Source organism: Salvia hispanica, chromosome 5 (assembly GCF_023119035.1).
Source record: "Salvia hispanica cultivar TCC Black 2014 chromosome 5, UniMelb_Shisp_WGS_1.0, whole genome shotgun sequence".
In the NCBI taxonomy this organism is placed as follows: domain Eukaryota; kingdom Viridiplantae; phylum Streptophyta; class Magnoliopsida; order Lamiales; family Lamiaceae; genus Salvia; species Salvia hispanica.
The window spans coordinates 27,448,415-27,459,492 of NC_062969.1; the positions used below are offsets into that span (position 1 = coordinate 27,448,415).

Below are 11,078 nucleotides of genomic sequence, written 5' to 3' on the forward strand. Positions count from 1 at the left end.
CCTCCGTCCCCGAATACTTGACACAGTTTGCCATTTCGGTCCGTCCCCGAATACTTGACACAGTTCACTTTTTCCATTTTTGGTAGTGGACCTCATATTCCACTAACTCATTCCTACTCACATTTATTATAAAACTAATACTTTAAAAGTAGGACTCACATCCCACCAACTTTATCAACACACTTTCCATTACATTTCTTAAAACCCGTGCCGGGTCAAACCGTGTCAAGTATTCGGGGACGGAGGGAGTATTTATTTCTCGCGCTTAAGATATAAATGTCCATTAATTAATTAATGTCTGCTATGGACTTAATTAATTAACATCTTATTAATTCCAAGAGTGGATTTAGCAAGAAACATTTATTTATTATTCATAGAGCGATAAAACTCCAACTGGCCAGTTTTATGAATAATAAAACCTTGTTCGAGCTCCTCTTGAGGACATTATCAAACGAGACTCACCTCGCGCACGATTCAACATAATAGCAATCCTAGCACCGCTAGATATTAATCCCACTACCCAATAATAAAACCTTGTTCGAGCTCCTCTTGCGAAAACCTCGCACCATTTGATAAGTCAAAGTAGTTCATAATCAATACCGTATGCTCAATGCTAACATATGTAGATTAAGTAATTGTATTTTATCAAGACCTAGTCTTTCAGTAGATAACATAAAGACACGTCTTGCTGTTAGATCCGTTCAGTGCTATACCACACTAATGTCATCTTATTTCAGTAAGACTTAGAAATATGCGGACTGACATTGCAACCTTTCACGATAGGTAGTCTAAGTCTATCTAGGTTGTGAAATTCTTCTTTTTCTTTTGCAAAGCATTGCATAGATCTGACCGTGTTACCTTAAAGTGGACGACGCCCACAACCGGTCTACTAAAGCAAAAGACTTAGACTTTGTTTGCTTCTTATACATTTAAATGTTTATAAAACATCTTATAAATGCACAAACAAACTCAATGTAATAATATACTGATTCTATTCGTGTGAAACTATTCGAATAATACTGAATCGGGTTAAAAATGGATTGTAGAGTTTTTCGTATACAAGCAAAATTCTGTTCGCGCGAGACTTGCTCAAAACATGTTTTTCAGTATACCAAACCTAACCGTTAACCCAATTAATTGTTTGATGTAGGGTGTGGTGGCTAGAGGCAGGCCGGAATTTGTGCGTCGACAAATCAAAAGTGCGCGCAACTTTTGGTGCCAAACTGCTATTGAATCATTTGTCATGTTGAGGCTATCAGAGTGTGAATCGAAGGAAATATATTCCCCCGAGTGGACCTAAGCCCAAAAATGACGACCACAAAACCAAAAGGTCCAGTCAGCCCAACCCAACTAAAGAGCCCAAATGTAAAATGAAGAGAGATCTTTCTAGAAGACACAACAAGTACCAAGAGAAAAAAAGCTTCACTTTTTCTTTATTTTCCACCAATAAATTCGAACTCAAAATTCCCCCACATAACCTTCTCTCTCTCTCTCTCTCATAAAACCCCCATCTCTCTACAGCTTCTCAAGCAAATAACTCTAGAGGTTCCTAGCTGCCCCGACCATCCACTGTATTTGGAGAAAGTTCTAGAATCTCTCCATCGGAGCGCGCTTGATCTGCCTGCAGGTATTGCTACTTTCGAACCTCTGCTACTAATATTCGTTTTTCATCCTTTTTAGATCTGATCGCTTGTTTTTTTCTCTATTGTTTCGTGTCCTTAATTTCCTACTTCGATGCGTTGAATCTTTGCCTTATTAAATTTCGCTGAATTCGGTCTTCTTTCTCAAGTACTAGCCTATTTGGGTGGAATTGGAGGATCTCTAGAGCTCTTGAAGCTTAAGCTAGGTTACTTTTGTTGTTTATTTTGCGCTCTAGATGTAATTTGTCCTCTGCGACTAAGAGTTTAAGTAGAGTGGTTGAGTGTAATGTGATTTTCTGTGGTAATTCAGCTAGGTCTATGCTTTTGCTTAAACCTCTACAATATTTTCCAAGTGTGTCTAAGTTTGCCGAGTGATTGGTGGCTGAATTTGTTTGGATATTTGTTCCGTAGGTTGTGAACTCATAGTTTGTGGTCAAGTGACCGTGTTACAAATCTTAACCACCAAGCAAACATGAGTGTGGTTGGTTTTGATTTTGGAAATGAGAGCTGTGTTGTTGCTGTTGCAAGGCAAAGAGGTATTGATGTAGTGCTTAATGATGAATCGAAGCGGGAAACTCCTTCTCTTGTATGCTTTGGAGACAAACAGCGTTTCCTAGGGACAGCAGGAGCCGCATCAAGTTTGATGAATCCAAAAAATACAATATCTCAAATAAAGAGGCTGATTGGACGCCAGTTTTCTGATCCGGAGCTGCAGCGTGATCTAAAGTCATTGCCTTTCTCGGTGACTGAAGGGCCTGATGGTTATCCCTTAATACATGCTCGGTATTTGGGAGAAAATAAGGCGTTTACGCCTACTCAGGTATTGGGAATGCTGTTTTCCAATTTGAAGAGCATTGCAGAAAAGAACTTGAATGGAGCAGCGGTTGTAGATTGTTGCATTGGAATACCTGCTTATTTCACTGATCTACAGAGGAGGGCTGTGATTGATGCGGCCAAAATTGCTGGTTTAAACCCTCTTCGTCTTATTCACGAGACTACTGCTACTGCTCTGGCTTATGGTATATATAAGACTGATCTACCAGAAAATGAACCAATGAACGTTGCTTTTGTTGATGCGGGGCATGCAAGTTTGCAAGTTTGTATTGCTGCATTCAAGAAAGGTCAGCTAAAAATTTTGGCTCACTCTTTTGATCGTTCACTGGGTGGAAGAGATTTTGATGAAGCTCTTTTCCAGCATTTTGCTGCGAAATTCAAGGATGAATATAAGATTGATGTGTATCAGAATGCAAAGGCTTGTCTAAGGCTCCGTGCTGGTTGTGAAAAGTTGAAGAAGGTTCTCAGTGCTAACCCTGAAGCACCTCTGAACATTGAATGCTTGATGGATGATAAAGATGTAAGAGGATTTATTAAGAGAGAGGAGTTTGAACAAATTAGCACCTCAGTTTTGGAGCGTGTGAAGAAGCCGCTGGAGAAGGCTCTAGCAGATGCTGGACTGACTATTCAGAATATACACTCAGTTGAAGTTGTGGGATCAGGCTCTCGAGTCCCTGCTATGATTAAGATTTTGACTGAATTCTTTGGGATGGAGCCCAGGCGTACAATGAATGCAAGTGAATGTGTTGCGAAAGGCTGTGCATTACAATGTGCTATTCTTAGTCCTACATTCAAAGTTCGGGAATTCCAGGTGCATTTTCATTCCTATCTTGGCTTTGTCTATTAATGTATTCACAGTTATGCCTTCTTATTTTTATAACTGCAACCACTGCATATGGCTCAATATAAAAGTTATTGGTTGGCGTATAAATTACTTGGTTCAAAAGCCATATCTTCTACTTTCATGTAGTGCTTTGTCGTCAAAACACTATACCTCTGAAACAGTCTCCTACCATAGGCTGGGACAGAAAGGCTGAAATATAGTTTTCATGTGCAGGTCAACGAGAGCTTCCCTTTCCCCATTGCTCTGACATGGAAAGCTCCTGCTGGAGATACACAAAGCGGAGCAGGTGGTGATAATCTGCAGAGCAACATTGTATTCCCAAAGGGCAACCCAATTCCTAGCGTGAAAGCTTTGACTTTCTATAGGTCTGAGACCTTCACATTAGATGTACAATATTCTGATGTCAGTGAGTTGCAAGCTCCAGCAAAGATCAGCCATTATACAGTAAGTTTGCGTTGTATATTTGTTTTAATCCGTCAATCAATACCGTGTGTAGCCCTGTCACTTACTCAACATCTATTTTCCTTTTGTTTTGACACATTGATTGCAGATTGGGCCTTTTCAGTCCGCAAATGGTGAGAAGGCAAAATTGAAAGTCAAAGTGCGTCTTAATCTTCATGGTGTTGTGTCTGTCGAATCGGCAACGGTAAGCTCTTGGCTCTCACGATAGATTCTCATCCTAATTGCTGAGTAATACTCCAGTTTTTTTTCGGGGAACACTCAAAGAGTGAGCTTAAAAAGTCTTCTCATCATTGGTGCCTTTAATGCCAATTTTAAATGCTTATAATAGCTCTGGTAATGGATAGTCTTAGTTTTCGTTGTCAGCGTTATAGTTGTAGTTTGTTATCTTTGATAGGATAATGAATAATAATTTCTTACCTTAGGAGATTGTTGGATTGCAACTATCTTACTTAATGTGTGGGGTTACTACAGACATTGTAACTCAAATATGTTTCTCCGTGAATATTTCATGTGTAAAATTGTATTCTTCCACATGCTTAACATTTTGGATTGCTTCCTTATTAGTAATATAGTAATGGAGGTAGAATACTCCATTCATCCTTGGATGAATATAATGAGACGGATTTTTCGGGACCTTTGACTTTTGTCAAAAGCTAACATATAGAAGATGGAAAAACATATGTTAGGTTAATCAGATTTTTTTTGTTTAATGAAGATGGTTTAGTCTATATGATATGAATCTCATATCGGTTCGACATAAAAGTGTGGCTAACATGGATCTAGATGCCTATGGAAAGGGGCTACCTGAAGGTGTGACCAAATGGGTGCACGCCACATTGCCACTGAAGGTGTGGGCCTAAGGGGCAGCAAATGAAGGGTGGGCCTTGTATTTGGGTTTGCCACTCGGCGTTCCAGTTTGAAAGGGGAAGGATTGATACAAATCCCACGCCAGTTCCACATGAAAGTGTGGAATGTCACATAGGCGGGAGTACCGGTTTTGGTTTAAGTTAGGGGTCCCTAGCTTATATGCTTATCAATATTAGAGAATGACTTGATCTTGTGGGGATAAAACATAGACCCAAAGAACAGGAAAAATTGCAAAAATGTTAGTATTTCTTTTGGTAATAAAGGATATTGTAGCGGGGTGCTAGAACTTAATGGCAGAGGACTGAACCATCTATGTATCTAGCTTGGGGAGTTGTTTCTTTGTGAGTTATATACAATATTATTCGTAAAAATTTACTTTCCTAAAAAAACATGACGGTCTTGAAACAGCTACTTGAAGAAGAGGAAGTAGAGGTTCCAGTTGTTAAAGAGTCTGACAAAGAGCCAGCTAAGATGGAGACTGATGAGCTTCCTGCTGACCCTGCTCCACCAAGTTCTGCTGATGTAAATATGCAGGACTCAACAACTGAAGTTCCTGCAGCTGAAAATGGTGTGCCAGAGTCAGGAGATAAGCCTGTTCAGATGGAAACAGATGTCAAGGTAACTTGCATGCTTATATTGAAATATGTTTTTTTTATATGCATAGATTCCTATAAATTTTTACTTCTATCTTTCTGTAGAGTATTTACCCTACTAATGACTTTGGAATGTCCGTTTCTTGTTCTTTGTCTTGGTGTTCCACTTATCTGTTCTCTAAATCTTATTTCTTTACCTTTGTCTTGTTTCTCATGTTCTATTTATGGGGGTTACATGCAAGTCCAGTAATTAATATCCTATGTGGTATAGAATACTAGCTCTTTTGCAGGCTTCCAAACTAGTAGATTTTCATTCCAGTTGATTTAATGTATGTATAACATGTTCTTAATATTGCAAAGATTATGTTTACAATGTTCCTGGTTCATTTCCTTTTCCTGCAATGCCTTCTCTTTTGGTGCTTGTATTTGTCTTGGACTACTAGTAATATCACTGTATTAATGCTCATCAGGTGGAGGCTCCGAAAAAGAAGGTTAACAAGAAAACTGTGCCAGTGTCAGAAGTTGTATTTGGAGCTCTTTCTGCTCCAGATGTGCAAAAAGCCGTGGAGAAGGAATTCGAGATGGCTTTGCAGGATCGTGTCATGGAGGAAACTAAAGACAAGAAGAATGCTGTCGAGTCTTATGTTTATGATATGAGGAATAAAGTACGTACAAGGTCCTGATGATCTTGTTACTGCAAGTCACCTTAATTATTTATCTGAAATGTTTTTATGTCTCTGCAGCTTCATGATAAGTATCATGATTTTGTAACGGAGTCAGAGCGAGAGCAATTGATTGCTAGACTCCAGGGGGTAGAAGATTGGTTATATGAGGACGGTGAAGATGAAACCAAAGGTGTATATGTTGCCAAGCTGGAGGAGCTCAAGAAGGTAAAAAATGGAAACTCGTTACGTCACGTTTGTTGTTTTCTTCTTACTTTACCAGACGGTTTGTTAACTAGTTGTCCAAAACCCTGCAGCAAGGTGATCCCATAGAGGAGCGCTACAAGGAGCACACGGAGAGGGGATCTGTGATTGAGCAAATTGCTTATTGCATCAATAGTTACAGGGAGGCTGCAGTGTCCACTGATCCCAAGTTTGACCATATTGATGTAGTGGAGAAGCAAAAGGTATGTATTATGTGCCATATGTGCTCACACGCAGCATATTACAGAATTCTCACGAAATGTTATGAACTGTCAGGTTTTGAATGAATGTGTGGGAGCTGAAGCTTGGTTGAGAGAGAAAAAACAGCAACAAGACTCACTTCCAAAACACGCCAACCCAGTTTTACTGTCTGCGGACGTGAAGAAAAAGGCTGAAGCCCTTGATAGGTACTGGAAAAAATTCCTTAGAACTCCATCCTTTCGTTTCCTAGTATTTCAAAGTCTGGACCGTATTGCATTTGCCTTTTCTTGTTCATCATATGCATGCATGTTTGCTAGTAGCACGGTAAATTTTTCGCCTACAAACTGCAAGACTTTTGATTTTCCTTGATTTGGCAGCCCTAAAATCAAGCATCTGATAAGACCCCAATTTTCTCACAGGTTTTGCCGACCTATAATGACGAAGCCAAAGCCAAAGCCAGCAAAACCAGCCACTCCTGAGCCAACCTCTCCAGCTCCATCCCAAGGCAGCGAGTCTCAACCTCAAGGGGCTGGTTCCAGCCCTGGCCAAAACACGGAAGCAGGGGCTGGACAAGAAGTGCCACCAGACGCTGCAGAGCCCATGGAGACGGACAAACCAGAGGGTTCTTAAAATGTGTGATGGCAGTTATACCTATATTAAGTTGCAGCATACTCGAGTCCTTTTGTACGACTAGCAGAACCTGGATTTGGGACTTATGATCACTATCAAATGTTTGATGATGCGATCGTTTCTCCACATGTTTCGGCAGGTGACCGATGATATTTTATTTATAGGTGGTTCTTTATAATCCTGTTTTTGAGAAAGGGTTTATAACAGACAACCTAGTGACTGTCCATCATTTCATTTTCGATCATTGGAAACGACAATCACCCCAAGATAATGGTGAGTTCGAATTTCAAATTGTCTTTTTGTGTATGCAGATTTTGCCTTATTTTGATAATGAATTTTGGGTTTGATCAATGGTGTGATTTTGCTGAAGTTGAATATTCATACATAAAGAGACAAACAAGAAGAATCTATGTGATGCTGAGATTTGATTCTGAAATTCAAATTTGACATGGAAGCTAACAAGGTTTTAAAGTGATAATGAATAATGCAAAAACCCTCTTTTATGTGATCCTTGATATGTGCAAACCAAAGTGAAAGACAAGCAAGTATAACGATGAAGAAGATGCATCTTCATAAACTAATGATCCACCATATACCTACATAACATAATTAGTTTCACAACCTAAGTTTTATTACACAAACACTGCTGCAACTTGTCCAAATGATAATCAAGAGAGAGACAAGACAAGCACATCAACCACTGATATTCTCAGCGTTGTCTTCATCCTCTCCTTGTCGGATCTTAGCTATCTCGGCATGGCCTCTCTCTAAAATCTCTCTTTTCTGCATCTCCAAATCTCTGTGCAAATCCATCCTCATCTTCTCTAGCTCTACCATCTGCTGCCTCTTACTATCCTCGATCCTTTCGTATATTTCACTGAATTTCTCGAAAGAATCGGCCAACATCTTGTAGGGAGCTGCACTGCTTCGAATATTACCAGTCCCCATCGTCTTCTTGGGAGGGAGGCCCTCGGACTCATCTTCCTCGCCCTCGCTTGAGTTTCCCGGGCTGTCCCTCATCTCATCCAATCCATTCGATCGATTCAGATAAACTTTAGGGTTCATGAATACGTACTCCCCCGAGTCGATCCCACATGAAAGACCGCCTTGCTGCACTTGCGATGACGATAGTAGTGCATCAATCTTCTTGAAATACACCCATTCACTCCCGGAATCCCCAAACTTCATCTTCTCTTTTTTGTACTTTTTCTTCAACGTATCCAGACGATTTCGACACTGAGTGTCGGTTCTTTCTATTTTCGATCCCAGTGATACCTTCTCCGCAACTTCTTGCCACTCCTCGCCACGCAGGCTCTTCCTCCCATGCTTGAGAAATCTATCTCCCCAAGCGTCCAGTAAGACCAACGTCTCGTGCTCGGTCCAATCAGTGAGCGGATTGCGCCCCCCGTACGACGGCTTCGGAGCCGATGGAGTGGCAGGAGGAGGAGGAGCCGGCAGTCGAGGGGCAAACTCATAGCTTGAGATCAGATTCTTCAGCTTCCTCTTCTTCGGGTGGCGCTGCTGATCACCATTTCCATCGTCGTTGTTGTCATCTTCATCTCCATACTCATAATCATTGTTACTTATCCTTTGAACACCATTACCTCCATCATCATCATCGTCATCATCATCATCGTCATCGTCATCCACATCGTTCACTGCCTTCTCCTCATCTTCCTCACCATCATCAGTGTTGTCATCATCTTCTCCGTACGAATTGCCAATATCTCGAGAATAGCTGGCATTTTCGACAGGGAGCTTTTGTACGTTTGCGGCGTAAGTATTGGAACGGTAAGGAACATCATTTTCATCATCCATCACGCTCAAAACACCAAGTTTAACAACTCTTATCTTGTAGTATCCAGCAAAAGAAACGCTCAAATTTTCCTAAGAACCTAAACAAACACACACACGAAAATTCAGATATTTTAAGGAAACAATAAATTATTTCCAAACACACTAAAATAAATTATCTTATACAGCCTAAGCACACTGAAGTCCGATCATTATTGCCATTCATCGCCAAAACTCATTACACAATCCAGCTAGAGCCCAAGATTTACCTCTATAAAACTCGAATCACACACAAAATCCTTATGATCATTGCTAAAAAGACAGCACCAAAATGAATTTCCAGATTGGGGACAAAATCATACAACTTTCCCAATTGTAATAAACTCACCTAGTGCAATCAAAAGTGTATAAAGATCGGTTATAAGAGAAGGAAACTAGATACTGTACATAATAATAATATCCAAGAACAAAGGCAAATTTGTTAGACCAAAATTCAAGAAATCTACTAAAAAATTAAATAAATGATCCCACGAATTGAAATGCCAATTAAATGAAGAAAGAACCCATAAAAAAATCTTACCTGAAAATTGTTTAATTTCTGCTGTTGAGGTGCATTCAAGATTGAAGCTTTTGCCCGGTAATGAGAACACGAATAATAAATGAAAAACCAAATTGAGAAATGTTGGGGTATATAATACGACCGGATTCCAGTTAAATTACATAAGAATTGTTGGGAAGTGAGAAATTTGTCAAGGATTTTGTTGCGTTGGAGAGAGAAAGTGGACAAAGACGCATCTTTTTGGTAGAATCGGCCGAGGACGTATTGTGAAGTGGCCTTTGCTAGTATGCGCCGGGAATGCGCTCGTTATACTTGGCACCTTCACACCATTTTGGGCCCAACCATAGGAGAGAGAGAGATTTATATCACTCCTATGAGATTGAATTATCTCTGCTACTATTTGATCTAGATACGACTTTTTAAAAGTGTAAAGATAAATAAGTTAAATAATTTAGTAGAATATGAGAATATGAGTTTTAATTATATATAATAGTTTTATGATAATGGTCATCTTTCATTATTTATAGCATTATAATCTAAAATTAATATCAAATTTACACCCTTAGATTTTAAAATAAGTGGATAAGATTGAATGGTACGAATCTATCAATATATAAAGCCACAGTTTTTGTGGGCCTATTTTGTCCCGCCAAACTTCATAAAATGTGGAATGTTGCATATTATAAAATTTTAGTTTCATATATTAACAGTTATCAACACATGATTAAAATTCTTTATTTCATACAATCAACCTTTATAAACATATGTGCAATGAATATCTCTCTACTTATTTCTCGGTTTTTTAGGTAGCTGTACCAATATTTGATGCCATCTAAATAATCGTGCATAATTGCCTCTTAAATAATCGTGTCATGGATCAATTCATCAATCAATCAGAGCAATAAGTCCGATTGCAAAATGGAGTCTCAAAAGAAGCAAAAAGTAGAGTTTCTAAGAGGATGTAAAATTGATTTTCGGAGCCAAAAACTGCAAAAGAGGTGGGAAAATAAATAAATAAGCCAAATTTAGCTGTAGAATTTAATCTATAAATACCAGTCCACTGATGATTATTCATCTTAATCGACATTCTCTCTCTCTCTCTCTAAACCATTTTCCTGTTTATTGCAATTACACTGAACATTTTATAATTTTCAGGGATTAAAGGCCTATCAAATATGAATGAAGAGAAGAAACGACACGACCCCCTTCAAAAAATTGTTATCTAAGTTTAGGTTTTTGTGATTCCTATAATCCTATCTAATCTACTTATTTTCTCATTCTTTAGTAGTACCTACTTTGCTTCAGTTTTATCTTACTTAGTATTATTTATTATTTTGCTGTTTTCTTTTGTTATTGCAATTATTTATGATTTACATATATGATGCAAAAACATTAAGAGATTGCTGAGATACAAGATCTTCTAGGCTTTTTGCAGGAATCTGTGATAATAAAACTGCACATAGTAAATGGGAGGAAAAAAGATGAAGATGACAATAACTGCGCATAGCAATGGAAGGGAAAGAGAGGTGAGTAGTTGAAGAAATCTTTAGCAAGAAAAATTTACAGTGAAAACATGACAGAAAATAATTCAGCCTCAATGTTTGTACCACAGTTTAAATTTATACTCATGTTTGTTATATATGATAAATAATTAAATTCAATGGATATTCAAGACATTTTCTACATGAATATCTCAATTTTTTACGATATCTACATAAGTTATATACT

At 38.7% G+C, this 11,078-nt stretch overlaps 2 protein-coding genes across 2 annotated transcripts; one reads left to right on the forward strand and one right to left on the reverse strand.

The window, feature by feature from the left end:
* Positions 1-1,472: 1,472 nt before the first annotated feature.
* Positions 1,473-7,348, forward strand: LOC125190499 (heat shock 70 kDa protein 14-like). The gene is made up of 10 exons (XM_048087821.1): positions 1,473-1,627; positions 2,052-3,285; positions 3,532-3,762; positions 3,869-3,964; positions 5,056-5,265; positions 5,711-5,905; positions 5,984-6,130; positions 6,220-6,369; positions 6,443-6,573; positions 6,787-7,348. The coding sequence occupies exons 2-10, from the start codon at positions 2,113-2,115 to the stop codon at positions 6,995-6,997; spliced, it is 2,544 nt and encodes an 847-aa protein (XP_047943778.1). The 5' UTR covers positions 1,473-1,627; positions 2,052-2,112; the 3' UTR covers positions 6,998-7,348.
* A 197-nt stretch (positions 7,349-7,545) lies between these two features.
* Positions 7,546-9,681, reverse strand: LOC125190500 (trihelix transcription factor ASIL2-like). The gene is made up of 2 exons (XM_048087822.1): positions 9,372-9,681; positions 7,546-8,892 (listed from the first exon to the last, which is right to left on the reverse strand). Exon 2 carries the CDS (start codon positions 8,813-8,815, stop codon positions 7,691-7,693), a length of 1,125 nt encoding a protein of 374 aa, XP_047943779.1. The 5' UTR covers positions 8,816-8,892; positions 9,372-9,681; the 3' UTR covers positions 7,546-7,690.
* Positions 9,682-11,078: the final 1,397 nt, after the last annotated feature.

Excerpts from the sequence above, each read along its gene's own strand:
- LOC125190499 (XM_048087821.1), top strand. The coding sequence starts at position 2,113 with ATGAGTGTGGTTGGTTTTGATTTTGGAAATGAGAGCTGTGTTGTTGCT. Across the intron at positions 3,763-3,868 it reads CAAAGATCAGCCATTATACA|ATTGGGCCTTTTCAGTCCGC; the intron begins GTAAGTTTGCGT and ends CATTGATTGCAG. Across the intron at positions 5,906-5,983 it reads TTTATGATATGAGGAATAAA|CTTCATGATAAGTATCATGA; the intron begins GTACGTACAAGG and ends ATGTCTCTGCAG.
- LOC125190500 (XM_048087822.1), bottom strand. The coding sequence starts at position 8,815 with ATGGATGATGAAAATGATGTTCCTTACCGTTCCAATACTTACGCCGCA.